Raw genomic sequence first — 27,194 nt, 5'->3', positions numbered from 1 at the left:
TCTCGTATAGTGTAGTATTGAGTTTTGTTTTTTTCTAATAAATATTCGAAAATAGTGCATGTTACTTATTTACAAGTAATTTATTTATGAACCTTTTTAATACCCCGTTCTTTATTAGCATTAATGGTTAACAAATTGAACGTGTCACAGACGTGGTCTATATTATTTGTATGTATGCAGTGAACAAGTTTATAAAGTTTTGTGCACCTCGTCATCAGAATTATTGAAAGTTTTCTATGACCTTCAAAATGCAGGTAAGGATAACAACTTTTAATTTGAACATTAAGGATACGAAATTAGAGTTTTTATCTGAGTTATTTAGCGTACGAATCCTACTGTACTACCTGTTCTCTAGTTACCTATGCCACATAATCACTACAATTGCCTAACCACAAACTGGGTTTTATAAACAGGTTAAAAAATATCCAACGGCACATTTATTACTACGTTTGTAATATTTACTAAACAATGTTTATCTAACCAACTAAAATAAAACATACTTATTGCAAGAATCCGTCTTAGTCTGTTAGTATTTGACAAATTTTACAACAACAACAACAGAAAGTGTTGATAATTCAAATTTGGAATTAGATAGTTATAACTTTTTAAATAAACTGGTGAATAATAATTGAATTAATTTTAATATTGAGTTATTTTTTCTTTTTAATTTTATATTCAGGCCTATAGTAGCTTAACATAAATTATTATTCCTTCTGTATGTTTTATATTTGTTTGACCAGAGACATTCCATGTGTTCTTTTGAAATTAGGCACTTTATGAACTATCAATTGTTAAAAAGATAAATAAAATTACTGTATGTGTATTTAGTTAAGATATTTTAGGAGAACTTTACTTTGTTTTAATCCTGAAATACTATACATTTAGAATTATTAATATTTAAAAGGAGAAGTCCTATGTTCAATCTTCTTTGTACTATGTATACCTGTATTCTATTGCATTACATTGCATGCTGTTAAGTCCTATAGCTGAAGAACCATGCAAACTTGTAGAAATGTAGGTGTAACTTTTTATATATATAAATTTCATAATTATTATGTTTAAATAGTATTGCCCATGCTATTTAAACACAATAATTATGAAATTGTGTCATCAATTCTTGGTAGAACTGCTTAAATAAATAAAAAAGTTAATATTATCTTTGTAAGTCGGTAAAAAAAATTTGTTGCCAGACTCACAGGTCAAACTCTAAATTAAACTGTATGTACTTGTAATGTTGACAAACCTGTTGAACGCTTACATACAAATTTGACAGTCTTGGTGGTCTAGGTGTATAGGTTTGATTCCTTGCAGGATGCAAACATTTGTAATCATGATTATGATTGTTTGTATCATATGGGGTGTTTTCTATGTATATTATGTACATATTTACAATGCATATATAACTAAGTATATATATAGCATAAAGTAGTTTCAGTTGTCTAGTACCCATAACACAACATTTACCTAACTTTAGACTAGATAGTGGTGTGTTTAATATTGACCTAAATGAACTAAAAACCTCAAACCTCAATAAAAAAAATAGACAACACTAAATCACTCACTAAAGCTGTAGAAAGTGAATGTTAAACATGCGGGTTACATTATATAGGCAGTAAACACTAAGGTTTTAATGATAATAATGTTATACTAGAAGTTTGGTAATATGTGAAAATGGGTAAAATTTCATGTAGGTATAGTCCAACTAATGTAATTTAACATAAATAAAAACAAATACAATATAGAAGAACTGTAATGTTATAGTTTTGCTCGGCATTACATTCCTATGGTCACAAGTTCAATCCTACTATGACTTAATAATTATAATGTTACAGTCCTATGAATTAACATCATTTCCTTCCCCATATAACACATGTTCTGTTACATCATATAGAATAGAATAGAAAATTCTAAATTGAAATAAACCTAACATTTCTTAAACACATTTGAATAGTCATACTTACTTACTGTACATTCAGAAAGCTGTCTCATCATATTGGAACCATTAGGAATTACATCATGTCTGTATGTAATTCCAAACTATCAGCTTTTTATTAAATGCATATGCATGATATACGTTTCTTTTATTGTTATTATTTATTATTAAGTAAACATCGAAAAAAAGGTTTGTCTGTTTGTTTGTTCTTGCTAATATCTGTAACTATAACGGTTGGACCGATTTTTACGGGACTCTCTCGCAGTTACTATTACGTTACTTTTATTTTAGAAATCTTTATGTATTTTCATTCCATACCGACGAAGTCAAGGGTAACAGTTAGTCCTTTGAATGAAACCAACTGAAATAATCACTGCATTACTCTCTCATACACTCTTTTTTTATTATTTAGTCGTTCTTGCGCATTACATACATACACTCAAACAAAATCATGAAGTTCTAATAAATTTCAAATGAAAATAAGAGCAATACTAAATTACTAACTTTCCACAATACTAGGCCAATTAACACTACGCCGGAGCCGTAATAGAACGCTAAAGTGACCCCATGATTCTGCCCATGGTGCCTCGAGTTTCACTATGTTGTTCTGGTAGGTTGTAAATAGTCTATGACAATAGAACTTTAATAATATTTAAATTTATGATTTAAATTAATTTCCAAAAAACAGCAATATTCATAATATGAATACTAGATTTAAAGATAAACTTGCTGTTTCTAATTATCGTTTGGAAAAAGTCAATGGGTCTTTTATGGGAATGGGTTTAAAAATTTACAGTAAGAAGGATATACTGGAATTACCATTAAATAAATTCAAAACATCTGCTAAATATATTACTTAAATGACGAGTGTGCGTGGCAGTAGTTGTTCATGCACGGGAATTTCATTTAATGTTAGGCATAAACACCTACATAAATACACAATGTAAATAAACAATCTTTAAAAAATAAAAGAAATTAAGTTTAGTTTCTTGCCAGTTCTTCTTAATTCAATTTACTGAACTGGACAGTAGGGAAAAAAATTATAATACAAAAAAAAAACTTTTATAAGCGGCTAAATAGTCCTACATGAATAAATTATATTTCATTTTCATTTTGGTCGATTTTCGACCACTAGACGAACATTAGTTTTTTTTAATCCTAAAAATAGATTAGGTTACAGAAACACTGTTATTTGTAAACATAATCGTGTTTATAAAATTGTATATATTAAAAACGCGTTTTATTTCCGATGTAACCCTGATATTGGAAAAAGAAACCAAATCTTCAATTACGTTATACTTATTAATTGTGAGAATAGTGCATGACGGGTATTACAACTACCTCTGAGATATTACAGAGATTACAGGATAAGGCGTCATAACGCCTTACCCTGTAATTTCACTGCCTTATCCTTCCCTTTCAATCGAAACTACTTAATAAAGCAGCTTCAATAATCATCTATTTCGGGGGAAAGTGTATTGTTAGTAATGTGGACTGATGACCCCATTGCTACCATATCAGGTAGAGCTCCACGAGGTTCCTCCTTGAAACCATCATCGTTAATTACCACGATGACAAGATGCAACCTTGAAACCTTCATCGTAAATTACCACGATGCAAGCATGAGCACGATGTTAGATGTTAAGATGTTACGATGTTAAGATGAGCATGAGGTCAGGTCATAAATGACTGACCTCACCTGACCTCATGCTCATCTTAACATCCTCTACCGGTGCCCGCCAGCGTAAACAGGTAGCGCAGACAGGTGAAACTAACCATTATCATCTATAAAAAAAATCATCTATATCACCTGCCATATAGGTACTTAAGCAAATGACTTTGTATAAAGTCTAGTTTGGTAACTATCATCGTGCTAAGAGCAATAATATATACTAGTGATGATGATGACCCAATTGCTAGCAATGTACAATATCTGGTTGACCTCCCCGCGGTACCATCTTGAGACCATCGTGATAAATTTCTGGTAAATGGGCTATCGGACCTGACCTCATGCTCATCATATCATCCTCCACTAGTGTCTTTAACTTATCATTACCATATACCATTATCATAAAAAAACCTCTTCGGCCAATAGTCTTTCTTCATAAAGGTGGGAAGTATGTTGGTGGGGACCTGGGCCACAAAAATAAAGCAGTCTTAGGTAAATAGATGCCGTGACTTATAAAGACCACAGATTGCCTCCCAACCAATCTACAGATGTAACATCACGTACAAAGTGTACTAATATAATTAGCAGAGTACGCATGAAAGTCGAGTATTGAACACACCCACTGTACTTGCATAAATGTGATGTGTTCATGTTTATTCACTTTCAAAATCTATGCCTATACGTAATAATAAGATTCAATTACATTTCAGTAAATAATAATAATAATAATAAAACTCTTTATTGTGCATAAAAGAAACAAATAATTACAAAAAGGAAAAAAAAAAGAAGGATATGCAAACAAAAGGCGGCCTTATCGCTTAAAGCAATCTCTTACAGACAACCTGGGAAAATTTAATTATGTTTCAATATTTTTTGTATTTTTTTTCTTTATTGTTAAATTAGTTGGAATGATAAAATAAGATATGAAGAAGTATTGCGAACGGTTAAAGGAAAGAGATCATAAATATTATTGAGAATAGACGTGAGAAAATGTGGGGCACTTGATACGACACAACGAACTTATGAATATTATTATAGAAGGAAAGACGAGAAGATTAAGACACGTCTATATTAAGCAGATTAAGAAAAAAGATGCAGTCGTGTCGTAACAACAACTAAAGCAATTGACGGAAAATAGTGGAAACTGGCAAAAGCTCCATCGATAGGACAGCGATTCTTACATTATGAATGAACTATTTATTGCACCAAATACAGAAAAAAACTAAATATATATTAAATTGACAGCATGTATATACGTACACACACGAACATATACATACACACAGCCACGCCTACATAATAAAAAAATTAGAAATCAATATGCTACTATAAATAATTTGGTAAAAAAGACTCCTAAAGAACAAAGAGATCAATTTCTCTATTTTCATAAACATTCTGTTGATATCAGATCTTTTAATCTATAATGCTGGTGAAAAGAGTGTTTGTGGACTGTGCGCTGTTGTTCCCATTGCCAGCAATGTACCATGTCAGATTGACCTCCACACGGTTCCCCTGGAAATCATCGTGGTTAATCAGAATGGGGAACCACACTGGTACCCCGCCAGTTTATACCGTTAGCGCAGGCGGGTGCACCATTCCATTATCATCGAATAAAATAATCGATATTACTATAGGAAAGAAAAAAACTATTACCTATTGCTATAATTAATCGAGCACAATCGAGTCATTCGCGGCGGCTCTTTAATTTCTTCAACGTGTTTTGTTTAATATTCTACGTTAAGAGTGAATAATTTCTCACTTTCCACTTTCTAACACTTGTCCGTGGCTCGTATATTGAGGGGCAGGGCCACTTTGTAATTTACAATTATGTATGTGATATCATACAGATAGTGTAAGCATTTTATAGAGAGGGGTTGTTAGTGATGTGAAATAATATACTATCTCTATATATATCTCTCTTGTCAGTATAGTATATCTTGCAGCATATATAAAAATAAATTATACATGTATTTAGCAAATATTATTGATTACTACGTAGTTATATAAGATAAAGTATTTCCTCCTCTCCGTTCGATCCCGCAGGTCCATTTCAAACGGGGATCGAAATTACGACGGTCTGAGCCGAGGTTCGGACCTCTAGCGGTGTCCTCAGACTAAAGTCGTATCCGTCAGTCGGGAGTTGGTCTTCAGCCGGAGCAGCTTAAATAGTTTTTCTATATCGTTCTGAAGATGTAAAGGCCAGCTGCCGCCAACAGCATTAGAGTAGTCTGAAAAAAAAAGTATGTAGTCCTAGGCAAACGAGTGGAAATGGGATAATTAGTATTGTGGACTAATGGAACCTATTGCTAGAATGTACCATGTCAGATTAACGCGGTGTCCCCTGGAGACATCATTATAAATTCATGGTGAATTTGTGACTATGGGATAAGGGATCTTCCACTAGCCCATAGTCACAAAGCCGCCAGCATATACCGGAAGCACCATTTTATAATCATCCATTAAAAAATATTACTCATGTTGACAACCTCGGTAGTCTAGCGGTTTAGCACACCGTCTTACATCTGACGGTCACGGGTTCGACTCATTTGCATTAATAAGTATGTTTTTGTGTATTAGGCTGCACGTGTATGATTTTATAAAAAGTTAACTATTTATATCAGTTGTCTAGTACTCGTAACAAAAGCGTGACTAGATGGCGCCGTGTTAATTGTAAGGGTTACTTTAATTATTATATTTTATTTACATTATATTAACGAATTTTATCCTGACTCCTGATATACTGCTCACGCTAATTCGAGTCAGGACTGCATTAAACTGCACTAATGAAGTTTTAAATAAAATAAATATTGTATAGCCCATTTAGTGAAGAAAAAAACATCACGCTACAACCAATAGAAGCGTATCTCAATTGAGAAATATTGCGAAATAATCATAAATAATAATATAAATAAACTATGTGAATCATAGGACCGTGTGACTGACTCATTAAATTAAAACAATAATACAGTTACCAAATATCGTAGGTCTATTCTTTAATAATAGGTAGGTAATGTCTTTGTGTAGTTACGGTTTAATATTTACCGTCACGGTTGTAATCTAAGATGGGGTAGATACACTTGTTATCAACTGTCCCATTCATGGTGTCTTGGTGAACATAACATACTACGGGGCTGGGAGGGGGGAAGGGGATTGTGAGTAGTGTGGACTAATAACCCGACTGCCAGCAATGTACCATGTCAGGTTGACTTCCCCTGGAAACCATCGTGATTAATTCCTGGTAAACTTGTTAAGACGGACCTGACCTGACTTCATGTTCATCATCCACTGGTGCCCCGCCAGCATAAACCGTTAGCACAGGTGGGTCCACCATATCATAATCATCCATTAAAACGTACATACATACATATAATACAACATAAGATATATATACATACATAGGGACATGTCATATAGCTAAGAATGTTTTGAACGTGTTGTAGTAAATTTAATAATGTACATGTACTGTACATGTCATTTCGCTAAGTATATGCTTGCTGCAAAAAATGCTTGGAGCAAAAACTTTGTACCCCTTTTAACGAAAATTGCGTAGATGGAGGAGTGTGAAATTTCGCACACTTTACAAAGAGTAAGAGTCCAGTATTATGCTTAAAAAGATATTAAATCAATAACTACACTACCATGTATTTAACACACAGACGCATATATACTTTTGCTTTTTGATATATTTGTTACTAGCTGTTTCCGCGACTTCGTCCGCGTAAAATGACGATACTTATATATATATAACCTTTCATCCCCTTTCAACCCCTTACAACCCTTTTTTGCATTGTAAAGTAGCCTACGTCCTTTTTCAAAGTCTAGACTTTCTGTGTACCAAATTTCTTTTAAATCGGTTCAGTGGTTTCGGCGTGAAAGCGAGACAGACAGACAGAAAGACAGACGGACAGACAGAGTTACTTTTGCATTTATAATTTTAGTAAGGATTGCTGGTTCAAATATCTTTTTGTATTTTTTATTATGGTCTAATTTCGACCACATGGTGACTATTATTATTTTGAACTAGCTATGCCCGCGGTTTCACTAAAATCCATTCTGTAGTTTTTGCGTGAAAGAGTACCAACGTCCATTCATCATCACAAACTTCCTCGTTTATAATCTAAATTCGAATAAGATTAGTATGGATTAATACACCAAAAAAATGTATCAGCCAGATTTGAATTCACAACCTTACCTCGACTTGTGGAGTAATGGCCACTATGCCTTACAATATTAAGGTACGCTTTACTCCGCTATGATATCCGTTGAAATATATTACTATTTTGACCAGCAGTGTCCACGGTTTCACTAAAAATCCATTGAGTAATTTTTGCGTGAAAGAGTAACGAACATCCATCTACCTACACTCACAGACTACCGCGTTTGTAATATTAGTAAAATTGGTAATTGTTGGTTTAATAAACCAAAAAACTGTATCAGCCAGATTTGAACTCACGCCCCTATGCCGCTATCAAGGTACGATTTACTCCGCTATGATATCCGTTAAAATATACCAAGTCGGACATTATACCGCGACAATTGTTTACCATAATCCGTCACAGCTGGCATAACAGAATAAGCCATGCCATTTCTTTTTCTCTTCCGTTGTTGTAATGTTTACTTAAGAGGAAACGCCGGTACTGTATTTTCTACTAGCTGACCCGCACAGCTTCGACTGCGTCATAATTATTATTATATTTCTCAATTTACGTAATATCTTTTTGAATTATAACCTATATGTTATTCTGATATATAAGCTATATTACTGTAAAGTTTCATCAAAATCCATCGAGTATTTTTGCGTGAAACAGTAATAAACATAAAACAAACATCCATTCATCAATACTCACAAAGTTGTGTTTATTATATAGTTGAGAGACTGAGTTTTGCGTTTATTATATAGCTGAGAGATATTGTAAGATGAGATAGAAATAGAACTAATCTTTATTCAAATAAACTTAATATAAGCACTTCTTAATAGTCATATAATACTTTTTTTAAAAAACAATATAAAATTTAACAAAATAAAAAGGTATAGGATCGATCTGCAGTTGATCATTTTGCTCTCTTAGGGAAAAATGAGGCGAAAGGGTGGATGGACATACGGATATACCATTCAAATCTGATGTGTCAACCACTCGGTCAGTCTTGAGAGTTAGCACTACAATCTAATAAATAATAATAATACATAATACATTGTGACAATCCAATTGCATATAGACCACACTGTCATCCAGAACTGTACAAAATAGCTTCAATTTCGTCATAGTTTTTAGATTTTAGCCACTTTGTTAAAACTTTTTTACTGACATAAAGATAGAGTAGATGTTAAGAATTTTATTTACCGCATTATAAATATAGGTTGATCGTCGACCAGACTGTCTTCAAGCATAAGCCGATCTAACAGGTCGTATAGGTTACATCGTGCTTCCTTCTTTTGCTTAAAGATTACTAAGAGTCCCTAAAAAATTGAGGTTAAAAAAATACCTGTTCACAAACTGTTTTGACGCCCACGTTTTCTCTTAATTGGCCGCGGACACCGTTCTTTGTTCTAAGCCGTGTAATTTAGCATTTTCAACGCTACTTCGATGTTTGTCATACCAGCTGAAATTAACATTAATAGATTAGCTCGCATTTGGTTGAGGTCACGCGATTCATTGTCTTCTTTACGTAAGTTTTGTCTATTGGTTATGCAATCGTTTTTAAAGTATTTCGAAATGTTTCCAGCAAATAGGTACTTATGCGTAGATTATTAGATATTATCATAATTTTGTTCAGATGTAATTTGTACGAAGTCTGCATCTCCACTGCGTCTTTTTGGTTCAAAGATCTAATCCTTTAGCTGGAAAACATGTGATGATGTTTGCCAATATGCTTGTCCTCTTATTTCGATGAGAGGACAAGCAACTTAGTCCTCTGGAATAATAACACATCTGTATTACAAGTGTCATTTGATATCACGATCACCGTAGTGCTATTAACGACGTTCAACTTGTTGGCCATTTCTAATACATTAAAAAATATTACGTATAATTTCGAAAAATCAGCAGATCTTACGACGTTTTATTTATTTTTATTGGTTTCATTTACCCGCTGGTTGAAACACTACCGAAATATTAGGAATGCAATAAAAATAAGCTTATAAATAATGATCTCTCCAAATTTAAAACATTACATAAAAAATATAAGTGCTGATAGTAAAATTTTAGATAACGCCGCTTTCAAAAAAATATTTAAATATACGTACAGGTATGTGTACTTTAGTTGTTTATTTATCATGATTTTTAATTTAATATTAGACATAGACAACCAAATAAATAAATAATGTAAAGAAATTTTAAAAAGAAGAAAAACATCCGTTGATTTTAATGCCAATTATTCTTAAACTGTAGCCAAACTTGTCTGTATAAAAGAAATATAAGCAGTGGATAAATTGCCCTAAGTGAATAAAACCATTTTGGGTTTCAGAAGTTTATTATTATTGGAAACGATTTCCATCAATCGCAATATCCATTTAAAAACTCGTAACCAAAGCATCAACGCAAAGAAAAAGAAAACATCCATGGTTGTTTAGAAATCGCCGCTTTCAAATAAGAGCGTAACTACAGATCATTAAATTGAACCAAAACGTCTCAATTGCCAGCGCCCAGTTTCACTTATGATTAGTAAACTGTAGATGATGATAAATGATGACAGTCTCCGTTGAGATGGAGCTGCGTGTAATTGTCATGGAAATCATTTGGTCGTGCTATCTAATCATTTTATAATATCATCAGATATTTTCATATCTAAAAATGAACCCATGTTTCCCTTAATCACGCCAAATCTTAAGAAACCAATTTCATACGACTTTTAATTGTTTTTTAATGTTTTATAAAAAGTTTTTGTTAGAGACGTACTTTTCAGCATTTCATGGATTCACCGTGCAGCTGCCGGGTCCAACGTATTGCAGAGATCCAAGCAGTTACCGGGATTTGTGATGCGGGTGTAGGCCCCTTTGTTGACGTAAGTCAAAACTCACCTTCATCGCTCGTATTTCTCTCCCTGTCCAGCCAAATCTAGGTAGATTTGGCTGGACAGGGAGAGAAATACGAGGCAGCGATAGCAGGTGCTAGTGGAGCTTTCGATCAGTTTATAAATCGACTAAAATGTTCTATAGGAATAAATGATTTTTATTTATCCCTTTAGGACATTTTAGCCATCATAAATGGACAACCGTCATAAATACTTAAATATTTTTTTTGTAAATACACACAAACTATAAATCATTACAAACAATCATACTATTGAATACAAATATTTGCTAGGAATTTAACCCACGTCCATAGAAAGTAAATCAGTGTGATAAACCGCTCCACCACTGAGGTCAGAAATATCACCTTTGTTAGTGGACTACGCTAACTGTGTAGTTATTAAGACAATTATTCATACTGTGTTAATGGAAGGCAGTTAACTTGTTACAGTTAATGTAACCGTTGGATAGGATGGAGCCTACATAATCAATTATACACAGTGTATCACATTGAATCGTTCGATTTCGTTAAATGTAAGTAGTGATGGGTAGTTGAGTGTTGCAAGATACAGTTTCAAGATATTGTCATATATTTTTTTATGGATAATAATGGCATGGTACACCCGCCTGCGCTAACGGTTTACGCTGGCACCAGTGGAGGATGATAAGATGAACATGAGATCAGGTCAGTTAGGCCATCGTGACAAATTCACCAAAAATTTATCACGATGGTCTCCAGGGGGAACCGCGTGGAGTACAACTTGACATGGTACATTGATAGGAGTAAGAACATCAGTCCACAGTGCTAACAATTTCCTTACCCGTGACTTCGTCCGCGTACAATGTAAGTTTGTTTATTAAAATAAATTCAATTTTTAAAATAACAGTAGCATCTATTACTCATTACATTAGCTATCTGCGAGTGAAAGTCATGTCGAAACCAATGCAGCCGTTTCAGAGATTACTAAGAGCAAACGGACAGACATTTTTTTTAATTTTTGATGTAAGTTCGGTATATATGTACTTACGTATGCATTTAGTGAAAAGATGTTATTTGAAATTGCATGCAAATAGACTTCGGTGCAGTTGTTTCAGACATTATCAAGTACAAACTAAGAGACTTTTTTTTATGTAAATACCGTATATAATTTCATATGTATTTAGTGAAAATTACGAACAGGCACTTTAATTTTTTTATGTAGATAGTTCATTTTAAGGGGGTCTTCCTATGTGACGGCCTGTTTTTTAGGGATATTTTAGGATTTTTTTTCTACGACCAGTAAATATTTAGAGCTTCAAGTTTTTTATCATTTATTAACACATATTTGGACAGTATAAATATAAAATTTTAGCTAAAAATATTCAGTCAAACTAGAGTTACAGCGCTCTGAACACCCCCGCCTCGAAAAAAAGAGCTCCCACTTCCTCCACGATTCCGGCTGATCGGCTTATCTGAAAAAAAAAAAAAACGGCGTTTTAATTTGTAGGCTTAAAAGCACGGAATGACCTATAATCAAATAAATATAAAAAAAATTGAATTTTTGATAGACATTTGAAATAAAAGTTGCAAATTAGGCGTTTTTTTTTTTTTTTTTTTGCTATAAAAAAATCGAAGTTTTGAAAATTTTCGATTGATAATAGTTCATTCCATGCGTTTACATATATTGAGTGTGCCCTGTAAATTTCAAGTAATTCGGTCCAGCCGTTTCTGAGATACAATGGAGGAAAGTTTGAAAAACACAGTTTTGAGAAAAACGCGTTTAAAGTTTCAAGTCCGTTAAAAACTATTAAAATATCAACTTACTCTCAATCGGCGATGCCTGGTCCATAGAGTATTCCTTCCTCTTCCTCGTGAAACTCTTTTAAAGCAGATTGTTCAGCTCTTGAGTCAATCCTGGCTTGTTTAACGACATCACTTACGCGCCGCTCAGAGCGTAAGATTCGCTTTTCATCCCGTTTCTCAACATACGCTTGGGCTTCACGACCAACAGGGCATCCCATAATCGACATAACTTTTAAAATACCTTGAAAACCTTCATTAAAGATAATAACTGCTAAGTAGCTAGCAATTTCAACAACTTTGGGACCAGAATGAAGATATTTAGGAGCGAAAGTCCAAATCAAAGAATTCAAAGATTCGTTATTGTTTTGTGTCTCTGCTCCTAAACAACGAATTAATAATTCGTCTTTCGATAAATCTTCGAAAACCGGTTTGATAGCTTCTTGGACTTGCGGAATTAGAGGTGGTTTATCGTGATGAAATTGGTCCAGTTCATTATTAGCTTCAGCCTTACGCCATTTACACCAACTGTCTTCGCCTTCTGGACAAAATTGATGCTGAGGGTTTTCATCAGAAGAACATTTGTGATAGTACGTTGCCCAAACTTCCTTTCTCATATCTTCAAGCGAATCTGGATGGCGTCGAATTGCTAATCCGTAGAATTTTGTAATTTCTTGGATAACTTTATCAGTAAGTTTACCTGCTCCTTTTCTGTTTAAGTCTGTAGAAACGTGTCTAAACTTGTATAAACAAATATATTAATAAAAGGGAGGCCAGGTATAAAGCCGACGGTACACAATAGGCCCGGTCTCTAACTGCCAACTCACCGCTCCGAACCGCTCTTTCTTTTACCTGCTGTATCTTTAAAACGACTTCGAATTTTCTAAAATCGCTTTACTACCGTATTCTAGACATGTTAAGGGAGCAATTTATGAAAAAAAAAAATCGATTTTTTCAACCCATCACATAGGAAGACCCCCTTAATGTAATAAAAAACACTTGTATTCTCGTATATTTTCACTATTAAACACATGAACGGATTGTTACGAAATTTAAAGGTATTAAATATTAAAAAAAAAGACTGTCGCGGGCAACAGCTGACCCGCAAAACCCATTAAGGTCTTAAAATGTAAGTTTCGAAACCCTAATAATATAGAGCAATATAAACCACAGTTAACAGCAGGGTTACCAACCATAATTAAATCCTAGACAACCCTGATGTCGATATGCGTAGGGTAGTAACGGGAAGAGAAGGGCTGAAGATCGAGCCCAGTGACGTGCCTTGTTAGAGGCCTATGTCCAGCAGTGGACTGCAGTGGGCTGATGATGATGATGAACCAAAATTTTTGGTCTTCAGTACGAGGACATTTTCATTTTTATCTACGGAACTCCGTCATAATATGTAGATTGACGGCACTGGTGGGCTAGCGGTTTAGCACACAGCTTCAATTTCAATGATAGCGGGTTCGATCCATCGCACGGTGCAGACATTTGTATTTATGAGTATAATTGTTTGTATCGGTCTAGGTGTTCTCTATGTAATATAGTGTTATATGGACTCTATTATTCGCATTTAGCCAATGTTCTCTATGAATATTATGTATGTATTTACACCAAAAGTATGTCTAAGATGAGATTATATATCAGTTGTCTAGTATCGATAACACAAGCTTTGATTAGTTTAGACCTAGATGGCGCTATGTGAACTGTCCTTATTTTTTTTTATGGATGATAATGGAATGGTGCACCCGCCTGCGCTAACGGTTTACGCGGGTGGGGCACCAGTGGAGGATGATAAGATGAGCACGAGGTCAGGTCAGTTAGCCCATCGTGACAAATTCATCAAGAATTTAACACGATGGTTTCCAGGGGGAACCGCGTGGAGGTCAACCTGACATGGTACATTGCTAGCAATGAGATCATCAGTCCACATTACTAACAATCCCCTTTCCCCCCCCTAACTGTCCATATTTTAATATGCCATAATATATGACAATGTGAATTTGGGAGGATAATTGAGCGAAAATAAGAGATTTTTGACTTCATTGTATGGGGTAATTTTTTTACGATTGGCAACCCGGATCAGCATTGCCATTACCGATTTCGGTAAGGACATAACCTCGTAACGTTTAATTTATTATAATATGAAGATTTGAATCTGAGAGCACAATTGAGCTAGTTGAGGAAGACCAAAACACAGCTACATCAAACAAATTAAAGAGAGAATTGGAGTCGTGTCGTATCAAGGCTTAAAGAGTATGATGGAAGGTGGTAGAAAGTGGCAAGAGCTCCACCGACAAGAGCGTTGTTGGACTTCGTCCGCGTCGAATTTAACCTTATTTTTCTAAAATAAAAGTAGCCTAAGTTACTCCTTATTACATCAGCTACCTGCCAAAAAAGTCCCATCAAAATCGGTCGGACCATTTCAGAGATTAGCTAGAACAAACAGACAGACAGACAAAAATTGTATAAAAATGTCATTTTGGTGTATGTACCGTATTTATATTCATACGCATGTAGCATAAAACGGTTATTTCAAAATTACAAACAGACACTCCAATTTTATTTATTTATATGTACATATATATATGTATTGAGCTAGTATCGGAAATTTTTTGCTTTATCATATGAGGTTAAAAATTATAGAACTGGCAACCCTGATCAGCAGTGCCATTACCGATTTCGGTGAGTACATAACCTCGTAACGTTTAATTTAATGTCCACCATTCTGTTAGCAGTCATAAACTCATAATACTTTACTTACGCATAAAAATTGCTGAATGTTTATTGTTAGAAAGTTTACGACGGAATGATGCAACATTATGGTTTTGTATTTCTGGACTTAGTTGAACTGTAATAGAAATTGTGTGTTTCTTCATCAGAATAATACATTTGACGGCCTCGGTGGCCTAGTGGTTTAGTATACCGCTTTAGTTCGTATGGTCGCGGCTTCGATTCTTGAACGGTACAAGCATTTGTATTTATAAGATATATACGTAATAATGTTTTCTATATGTATTATGTATTTACAAAAAACACATATCTAAACATTTATATCAGTTGTCAGTACCTATATAAATATATATTGTAAATAAACTGGCTTTTAAATAAAGTAAAATATTCAATTGAGTTTCTTACCAGTTCTTCTTAATTGGATCTATATACGGAACTGGATAGTAGGGAAAAAATTGAAATTTTAATTTGACGTTCATAAACGGCTGATATGTCCTACATGAAAAAAATATTTTTGAATTTGAATTTGTACCCATAATACAAGCTCTGCTAACTTGGGACTAGATGGAGTCGTGTGAATTATCCAGGGGTAGGAATTATTTCACTACCACTAATAGCGAAGTATATGGAATAATTTATTAATACTGACATTCTTTTAATATTTATACCATATTTCAAACAAACAAATACATTTAAGTTAATTTCCTTAAAAAAAACATTGTAAAATATTTGTTTAATACGGCAACAGATAAGTTGTTCATTCTTCTTGACTGAAACTAATTATTCATAAGTGCTTAAAATAACTTTGATTTGAATAAAAATATAATCTTCATTCGGATTCTATTTCTAGTTTATGATACGGCTCGAATTGCTCTATGGTTATTAATATAGTTAAACGGGTTTTAACGTGAACAATTTTATGGTAAATAAAGGTATTTACTTCTAAATATTACCTTAAAACTAGCATTATTACCTGTTAACCGAGCGGGACGTATAAATACGTCAAACGCCTTGAGACCCTTGCGTGTACGTGTAGGACCTACGAATACCTACATTTTGGGAATTTATATTGCGCCCTAGAACCTGGAACGGGTGGGACGTATAGTTTCTACAACAAAGTTTTTTTATATTCCCTTGTTATATATATATATGTTATATATAAATAAAGGAAAACATTTCATAAAAAAATATATATAAAATTATATTGTTCTGGGACGTACTGACTCGTCCTACTAAGACTCAGTGCCCGTTATATAGGTACTCCGTAATTAAAAGAAACCAATTGCCGTATAACAGGTTAATCATTATCATAACATAGTACGAGTATAAAGTCGCTGTCGCTGTCTGTCCCTATATATGCTTAAATCTTTTTTAACGCAACAGATTTTGAAGCGGTTTTTTTTATTAGATACGAGTGATTCTAGAGGAAGGTTTATCTAGACACGCGGTAGCGTGTCAAAGCCGAGTTTCAAGTAAACTGGCAAGCAGCACCGTGTGTATATTTACACGAACCATTTGGAGCCACTTTTGACCCCCTCATAACTCAAAAACTCTTTCACACAAACCTGTCAAATTTGGTTCATATATTGAGACTTGCGAGATAAATATGTGTTCCAAATTTCATAAACATATCTCAAACGGTTATTTAGATATTAATGTCCAAAAATCGTCATTTTTATCACTGATCAACTATAGATCAAAATTATAACCCACTTCCAGATGACCTAGGAAGTTCATCTAAATAAAGAAACTGGTAAATTGTTATCATTTTACTACAATTTTTCACTTTAATTTTAATTTAAAAAAAAATTTAATTTTAATTGTAGACCTTAGGCTACAGTATATTATCCTAAGTTATAAGAAGAAATGATATTTTATATTGTTATAAATACATTTCAGGACAGACCATTGAACTTGGCACCCATTTAGATCTCATCTCTTTTGTCGTAGAAGTCAACAATCAATGTATATATCATAATATTAAACTCGGCTATCATTTCACATTTATGTTTTTGATGGGATATGTTGTTTACATGTACATCCGGGCAAAGCCGGGGTGAGTAACTAGTATGTACTAAACGGGATGATTTAAAAATAATTAATGCTCTATAGTTTACAATTAGTCAGTGACTCGTTACAGTAAAACACCATAACTCTATGTGTGTAGTGTGTACCAATGACCTTCATGGTAATGAGGAGGCAGTTGGTACTATAGCGGAGTGGTCAGCCATGCTTACCCTACCGTAACACTTACTAGGTACGGGCGGGACAGATGGGCACACTGTCAAGGTTGGTTAGTATTGGGTGTGCAACCGAGGGGTTCCGGGTTCGAAATAATTGCTCGGTTTAATTGCATGGAATCTGTGACACCGTTGATAAATCTCATTTGTGCAATGTCGTACATTGGACTCACTTGTTTACCCGATTTCAGAAATAGGAGGTTCAAATATTATCAAATATTGTAGTACAAAGTGTTTGCTAATTTTATTATAAACTAGCAGTTCCCGCGACTTTGTCCGCGTTGAATTTACCTTATACTTTTTTCCAAAAATATTTTTTTTTCTAAAATAAAATAGCCTAAGTTACTCCTTATTACATCAATTATCTGCCAAAAAATTCCCGTTAAAATCCGTACAACCATTTCAGAGATTAGCAGGAACAAACAGACCGACAGACAGACAGACAAAAATTATAAAAAATGTTATTTTGGTATATGTACCGTATTACAAACAGACACTCGCAATTTTATTTGTATGTATAGATTTACAACTATTCCAAAAAAATATGGTTCTAACAATACTGTACGACTGTAACTACTATATTTAACATTGTTTTGTTGGGGTGCTAGATTTTTTTCGGATTTATGTAATAGTTAGGGTTTTTTCACAATATATTGGTAGTCAGACGAGTATGCTTTTAGGATTTATTATTGTGTAATATATTTAATTGTATTTATTATAATATGTTGTATAATATTTAGAAGGATGGAAAGATAAAGTAAGAAATGAAGAAGTATTGCACAGGGTGAAAGAAAAGGCAGATATTGAATGCTATAGAAAGTAGAAGAGGAAAAATGTTAGGGCACTTGATACGGCACGATGAATTTATGAAACTAATTATTAAGGGAAAAATAGAAGGAATGAGGGGGAGAGGAAGATCAAGGCACATTTACATCAAACAAATTAAAGACAGAATTGGAGTCGTGTCGTAACAAGGCTCAAAGAGTATGATGGAAGATCGTAGAAAGTGGCAAGAGCTCCACCGACAAGAGCTTTGCTCTTAAATTTATGAATGAATATATTTTATTATTATATTAACACGTAAATCAAAAACTTTGTACCCCTTTTTACGAATTCAAGGACGGAGAAATAAGAAAATTCACGCACTTATAGTTTATATATATTTATATTTTTAAAAATATATTATAATATATTTTTAAAAATATGCGTAAAAATACATTAAAGCAATAATAAAAGTAAAAAATATTTTTGTTTATTTTTAAATGTTTGAATTTCGAACAATTGCTGACCACTAGTATACATATCATATATAATTTGACATACATAATATAGTTATAGACACACGGAATCTCATATACACTTATAGTTTATATAGAGAAGACGTGCAGAATGCTAATATATTTTAAAAAATATGCGTAAAAATACATTAAGGCAATAATAAAAGTAAAAAATATTTTTGTTTTTGTTTTAAATGTTTGAATTTCGAACAATTGGTGACCACTAGTATACATATCATAGTTACAGACATACGGAATCTCATATTTTCATGTCGGTTAAACACAAACGACTACTATACATTGCAGTGCGATTTCTCCTCGAGACACGCGCGTTATGTTTTATTCATTGCTGCACATGGAAAATATTTTTTTTTATAATAATAGGGTTGTCACTCCACTTATTTATTTTTATTTGAATGGTATGGCATAACGTTGTTGCCTCGATGACTGTATCGCTTGAAAATCGAAAATATTCCTGAACCATGGACTTTACGTCATGTAACACTCACGATATTCCTCGTGTGTATGTATATATTTATACTCAAAAGGAGTATTGAATATATTATATCGAAAGTCCATTAGAGTATATATAATCTTAAAAAAAACTCGTGAGTTTCCATTCCGGAGTGACTAAGTTGACGTGCTTCCGTAATTTTATTGACACATATAGTTTGTTTATATATACTTTATTAGTTTTAGGTACTCTCTTTTATTATTATATTGTAAACTCTATGAACATAGGGTAAGTATACCTATATGATTGCATAAATAAATATATAAAAAATACACTACAATACATATCAGTTTTAGTACCCCTATTAAAACTTTTAGAAAAGGGATTAGCACTGTGTGAATTGTCCTGGTTTATTTTTTATTATTAGTTTTTCTTTGTGACAACCCTAACACAATGCATATGCCAGTAATTACCGCACATCTATATGAGACTGTAATTGCAATTTTTCTCAGAAAAACATATTGAAGTCATTGACTTTTCAATTATAGCACTTGTCCTATTTTTAACCGACGTCAGTAAAAGAAGTAGGTTCTCAATTTGGTTGTATTTTTTACACTTGTTACTTTTTTAAGGGATTTGGTGAATTACTTATTGCTTAGACCTGAAGCACTGCGACCTGCAGAGATTTATTGTGCTCACCCTTTTAGAGTCAGCTACCTAGACCTGTTAGGGACAAGAAACTGCCAACAAACTGTTCTTCAGTTTGGCGAGTCAGCGTGTAAAAATAAATATACTTATGTTTATTAAATAAATAAAAAATAAGTATATACTTAAGAGCGATGGTTTTTATCTCCTCAGGATAGAATGTATAGTTTCCAAAGAAGATATTTCGTTTACGAGTGGGCTACCACATAGAATGTGCAGTGGCGTTTCCTCTTCCACTTGGCAAAATATGCAGTAAATTTGTTACCTTACAATTTCATCATTTTTTCCATGAAAAGTTATGCGTTCAGATTGGTACAATAGAAATGTCATCAAAATCGGTTAAGAAGTTTGAATTCGTGTAATGATGGTGAAATCGTAGTAAAATTACGTAAATAATGTACCATAACTGTTTTTGTTTACCATTAAATTTGGGGTATTTTTGTGGTAAATGATTAACCATTTGCTCTACAGAACAATCGTTTCGAATTGTCACTCGTACATATATACGACCTTTTCTAACACATTAATTTGTTCATAAGTTAAAGTATGACAGATGTAGCGTTTTTACTGTTTTTTTTTTAGGATTTTATCACAGACCAAGTAAGTTAAGTTATGTGTGAATTATCTAAAAAAAATATTAATATTCCGACTTTAATCTTAACAATTTAAAGTGGATTTTAAGATTCTATAGCAACGGGCTGGAATCCAAATATATATAACTCAAAGGTGACTGACTGACATAGTGATCTATCAGCGCACAGCCCAAACCACTGGACGGATCGGGCTGAAATTTGGCATGCAGGTAGATGTTATGACGTAGGCATCCGCTAAGAAAGGATTTTGATTAATTCGGGTAGAATCCAAGGGGATGAAAGTTTATATGAAACTCTGTCAATTTAAAACCGATCGGGCTGAGACTTTGCATGCATAAAGCTACTATGACGTAGGCATCCCCTAAGAAAGGATTTTGATAAATTCCACCCCTAAGGGCATAAATTAACGCGAGCGAAGCCGCGGGCAAAAGCTAGTATATCTTATGTTAGTTATTGTTCTTCGAAAGTTTATGTTAAAAATTGTGCTCGATTTTTGAATTGGTCGGTATAGAGCATATTTAAATATCGAATATTACTGTGATGTACACAATCCCAACAGGCTTGCGTCACTCAGTGCAAAATAAAACTTATTTTATACTGTGTGACCAATATATTTAGAACGTCATATTTGCAAGTAATTGTTTGCATAGATCTACGTTGTTAATGATGGCTTTCGATATTTGAATTGGTTGGTATAGAACAAATTTAAAATCGAACATTACATCAAATGTTAAAATCATTGAGTACACAATAACATTTCTATTAAAGATATATATTTGAATAATTGTTTGTATGAATTCATTTTGAAGGTTTTGTCGTCATATTGTAAGTCCATAGATCTACGTTGTTAAAATGGCTTTCGATATTTGAATTGGTTGGTATAGAACAAATTTAAAATCGAACATTACATCAAATGTGACGTGCACACGATCCCAAGAGGCTTGCATCATTGAGTACACAATAACATTTCTATTAAAGTATACAACCGATATATTTGTGAGTAATTGTTTGTATGAATTCATTTTGAAGGTTTTTTCCTCATATTGTAAGTCCGTCATAATGAAAATAAATATTTTTTTGTGCGTAACTATGCAATATCTTCTTTTTTATAAGTATTACATATTGCACAGATTTAATTTATTTCTTTGGTTTTTTGCGTCACAGAGAAAGGCACAAGAACTCAGCTCATACAGCCTTTCTCTTGGGTAGTATTCTGATATTAAATTTCCTTCGATTTATTGTCTTCACAATTCATATCTCTTAAAATTTTAATATTACATAGACAAATAGACATTAAGTTTCTATGTTCTTCGTAAATTCTGTATGGAGTGGAGGAGTCAGATTCAGTGTTTTGATTTTCATAAGGGAGGTGTCATTTCTTATAGAAAGAATGGTTAATTGGTCTGTGATTCTACTTGGTAGGTTACAACAGTTGCAGTGTGGCATTAGGTTAATAATACAGGTTTCTTGGCTATGCGTGCGCCTAACGTATCGTGATACATAGATAGGGTTGTCAACATCGGAAAATATCGATACATTGTAATAAGGGACATTACTACTAAAATATACATATGACACGATTTGATAGATTAATAGGTCTTTTATAGGAATGGGTATATAGTTTTAACAGAAACAGAAATATACCATAGAATATTCTGGAGTTAGTTTTTTATAAATTTACCCGGCAAAATTGGCCCCGCAAACGTTGTTTTGCCTTATAAATCAGTTATTAACCGATGAGAGTAGAAAATCATTAAAGTACTATCGTCGTTAAAAAATAGTGGTTATGTAATTTTAATCTCGAATCATGAAAAAATAATTGATCCAAATGTTATTTTTTTTTATGATGTGCCATTAAAAATACACTTTTAAATTTTCATCCTTTTAATCGAATCGAAGAATCGAACCCGCGACCATCGGAAGTAAGGCCTACTAAACCGCTAGACTACCGAGGCCGTCAAAGTTAGGTAAAAGTAAGCTTCGCAACCTAGTGTCATTTTTTTTTTTTTTGATGAGATGGGATGAACATGAGGTCAGGTCAGTTAGCCCATCGTGACAAATTCACCAGGAATATATCACGATGGTTTCCAGGGGGAACCGCGTAGTATTAGACAAGCTAGAGTTAGCATAAGTGTATTTAATCAGAGCTACATAAACAAAGATATTATGAATTGAATTGATTTTTGAGGAGGCTAAAATTAGTCAGGCTCGCAGACTAGTGTCTGACCACAAGTATCTTCCATCTTTTTACGAATTTCAATATCTAACAGTTCCCAACGTCAATCATTCTACAATTAAATTGTATATCATAACAACACATTGTATATTCACATCATATTGACGTGATAAATTTTCTTCTCATTTCAGATTTTCTTTTAAAATCACCGTGCGAAGACGCAGGACAAAAGGCGACGCGGTTATGTTCATCTCGGAAAATAACACAATGACTCAATCTCACGCGCGATCCCACAAGCTGAATAGTTAGAAAATATCATAAAAAGCCGTCATCGAAAAAAAAAACGGCCATAAACAAACGATGTGATGTAACGCCATCTAGCGAGCGCTCGTCGAACTTCAAGTGAAAGTGGTTCGAATCTTCTGTCAAGATGAAGCTCAATTTGTTCAAGCGGTCGATGATCTTTGCGACGTTCTTCGGTTCCTGTTTATGCATAGCTTTGATTATCGCGTCGTTGGGTACCACCCACTGGATAGATGCGAGGGCGCGCAGGACATCGAATCCTCTGGAGTCGGATGGGAGAATCAGTTTTGGGTTGTTCGAAGGGCACAAGGAGATTACCTTCGGCGGATATGGGTGGCGGAAGTATTATTTTAGTGGTGAGTTTTATTTGTAACTATCTGATATCGATACCCCGTCCAATTCATTGAGATTGAAATACGACAGCCTGAGCCGAGGTTCGAACCCCCAGCGGTGCCCTCAGACTAGAGTCGTATCCGTCAGGTAGAAGTTGGCCTTTAGCCGCTTCATAAGTCCTTCCGCAGGTTTGGAGTGCCATCTGTACTCGCCCCTATCGTCCGGTGAAACTTTAAAGGTCATTTGTACTACAAACAGCCAAAAATTGTAAACACGTGAAATGCATAGACATTACTCAGAATAATATAATAATAACTTTTTATTGGGCATAGATAACAATAATTTTTTCAAACAGCCAAAAATGTAAATTTATTCATTACAGACAGAAATGCATACAGTAAAATATTACATGCAAATTTTATTAATAAACCTAATAATTACATATATTAATATCTACATTATAATAATAATAAATTTAACTATTTATAATTGAAATAATCGTCCAGAGAGTAAAAACAGTGTGTCAACAGATTTGGTTAATTTTTTTTAAAATTATATTCTATTAGATCTATATATATTTTGTATAGTAAAATACATTTTTTTTAAATAGAGTTAAGTTACTTTTGGGCAACACTAACTTAATTTTTCTGGAGGATCTTACATTATTTTTTATTTGACAGTGGGATGTAAACATAGATAAATTCTGTTTTACAAACTAACATATTTAAAATATGGTCAGATTAGATATCACGTCAGCCGAATATTACTATCAGCGCCGCAATACATCAGGCATCTGAGTGCAGCAGATGACGACAGCTGGTCGACAAAATAGTATAGAGTCACGATCCTCAATAGTGAGGGAACGATTAAGAAGAATAAGATACTAAAGTAGTTAGTGCGTAATGTTTGTATAATGCCATTTTGTTTGTGTAACGCGGCACAATTTTATTCCATGCCGGAGTAAAGGGGGACCCTAAGGTCCCAACCAGCTATTGATAGCATAGATATCAGTGTTATTGGTATAATGTCCGCAGTATAGACTGGCAGGCACACAGCCCGACGCTAGACCATGTGTCGCGGCGCGGCGCAATTCAATTTAGAGTTAACATTATATTTTCCGAAGGCTGATGCCGGGTCAAAGGAGCCCCGAAGCCCCAACCTGCAACTTCTGATTTTATGACAACAGTTTGACTTAGGGACTACGAGGCCCCAACCTGTTATTGATAGCATACATAACAGTTTCACTTGTAATGTTCACAGTAACGAAATTAAATTTTAAGACTTTTAACCCTGTAATTGATGCCGATACAAAGGGGCCCCGAGGTCCCAACCTGCTATTGATAGCATGAGTAACAGTATTATTGGTGTAAGGACCGGCACGGTTAGACCATGTGTCGCGTCGCAGCGCAATTTTATTTTTATATTTCCAACGAATAGGAGGCTGTTAATCCTATTCCCAGTTTTTGATGCCGAGACAAAGGGACTCCAAGGTCTCAACCTGCTATTGATAACATAGATAACAGTGTTATTGGTGTAACCCCCGCAGTAAAGACTGGCACGCACCCGGCGCGGCGGTGGGCGTGGTGCGGCGCGGCGGCGCAGCTGGCGGCGGCGTTCGTGTCGTCGGCGGGGGCGTGCGTGCTGGCAGCGCTGGCCTCCGCCGCCAGGGCGCGCTGCTCGCCCCATCCCATGCTCATCGCCAACTCACTAGCTGGTAATATTAAAAAAAGATACTTTCTACATATTTAATAACATGACGCTAATAATGTATCCAATAAACATTAAAATGAAGTGTTATACTTTTAAAAGACGAATTTCTTAGCATTGTATGGATTTCGGGTGCTGAGTCTATGGAGAGGGACACTCCAAATGGTTTTCGAGACGAGACCCGCATCAGCGCTCGTGTTTCTCTCCCTGCCCAGACAAGTCTGGTCAGCCAGCTAGTACAGCTTTAAACATACGTTCTAGTATTAGTAGAATTTACTGGAATTCTAAACAGGCCATGATCTTTAACAAGATTGCAGAGACTTTGCTGTTATACTTCTATTTATTATTATTGTTATTATTACAGTGCTATTCACCCTGGGAGCAATAGCAGTATGGCTGACAGAGTTTTACCTGAGGCTCCAACACAATGTCATGTCGGACGAAGATCGCAAGTTGCATTGGTCTTCGGAGGGGATGGCCGATGTGGGGCTTACTTTCTGGTGAGCATATAATTCATCTTTATTATCTCCTCTTATCAATCCTCAGTCCGATTCAAACGGGGATAATTAACCGGTTTTCGATATATAAAGCTTATAAACACAAATACTGAAGTTATATTATATATGTCGTAGCAGATGCAGTCACGTAGGCTTTTAGAATAGTTATGTTAGGTACTCTGACGTCACTTGCGACCTTATCCTCCCCTATTCTCGACCAACATGGTTAAGAATATCTCAATTGTTTAACTCGTAGGTTATTATAATGAAACAAACTTAATGTAAGCACGTTTGAATAGTTATTGTATTTGTGATTCTACCACTCATTCGGAACGCAGATTCATCACAAGAATGAGCAAGAAACTTGTGTGTTGTTCTTTTAATTAACTATTATTATTATTTCTAAGCAGACATGACTTACAAAGTCATGTGAGCCAGGTACAAACCTGGCTCCACGGTGACTCAGTCACTCCGTAACTGTGTAACTCTGTAAGATGGTAACTCAGTAACTGACCACCTCAACCGTGTTCGGGTACAAGAAGACTTTGCTTATCCCCTCCTAGAGGGCGCTAGTGTGCTGACCAATCAGAGCGAATGCTTACAGTTTAACAACTCTTTATGATTATAGATTTCGTAATTACCTAATTGCTTCAGAATTATAATAAGCCGAGCTTGTTATAACTCTCTAAAATACTATTCAGAATGATAGTTATTAAATTGCATGTTTTTGTTATTATAATTAGGGTTTATGTTAACGATGTTGTCAGTCAATTGACAGCCCTAATTTCTGTAATAAATTATGGCAGACAATTGAATGCCTTATTATTCGATCTAAAATTATTAATTCAAATTAATCATAATGGTTTCTATAAATATTAATTCTACAATTACATTTCACAGTAATAGCAAATATTATAATTGTAATTAAAACTCTTATTTTCAAAGATTTTGGGACAGTACAATTCCCGAATCATGCCAGCGCCGATATATACATAACTGCACTATTAGCTTTTTCATAAATCAAATTTCGAACTGCCGCAATAGGAACCGCCAATAGGCAGCGCTCTAATTTAAAAAAGTAAAAAGGCGGGAAAGCAAGTGTGCTTTATCAGTTTTAATTTATTTAAAATTAAGTAAGTGTGTTGAAAAACTTACGGTATCCTACCTCGCCTATGCCTCGGGCTGACACCTCGTGTATACACCATCATAACGCACTTATATATTTTTTTTTAATTTTATTTAGGATCACCAACAATTGTCACAATTATACAATTAATTTAATTACATGTTGATGAACACGGCATGCAAAATAATATACAAAAGTTATATATAAAAAAAAACTTAATTTAACTGTTTCTTTTATCTTATGAATTATGCTTATTATCTATTACTTATATATATATATAGGTATATGTTACTATTCCAATGGAGATATTAAATGGTTATATATTTTTTTTTATATGCACGGATTGCGTCGAAGTGTAAGTCTAGGATGTCACTTATCGTAATATATTATTATTTTCAGGTTGGTGGTGGCAGCGGCTGTGACCGCCTTCATTAATGATGTGTGCATCCTTGTAGCGATGTCAGACAGCCGAGACGTGGACACTATAGCTCCGGCTTTGGAAGAGAAAGTCAATGGAGCTATTATGTTGTATTAGAACGATACAGTAAGACTTATATTCAAGAATAAGTATTAACATTATTTTGTATTAATGCGTTATAGACTTATATTCAACATAAATATGTTATGTTGTATTAATGTTATAATAAGTATTGTATTCA

The 27,194-nt window shown here is 34.1% G+C and overlaps 1 protein-coding gene across 1 annotated transcript; it reads left to right on the top strand.

Moving 5' to 3' along the window:
• On the top strand, window positions 1-27,194 carry LOC131845488 (uncharacterized). The gene is made up of 5 exons (XM_059194551.1): window positions 1-254; window positions 22,761-23,228; window positions 24,752-24,919; window positions 25,277-25,412; window positions 26,935-27,194. The coding sequence occupies exons 2-5, from the start codon at window positions 23,000-23,002 to the stop codon at window positions 27,068-27,070; spliced, it is 669 nt and encodes a 222-aa protein (XP_059050534.1). The 5' UTR covers window positions 1-254; window positions 22,761-22,999; the 3' UTR covers window positions 27,071-27,194.

Source organism: Achroia grisella, unplaced genomic scaffold (assembly GCF_030625045.1).
Source record: "Achroia grisella isolate CSIRO2021 unplaced genomic scaffold, CSIRO_AGI_Agris_v1 utg474, whole genome shotgun sequence".
Lineage (NCBI taxonomy): Eukaryota > Metazoa > Arthropoda > Insecta > Lepidoptera > Pyralidae > Achroia > Achroia grisella.
The sequence above is the reverse complement of the archived record's forward strand: the minus strand, read 5'-3'. Positions and strand labels throughout refer to the sequence as shown.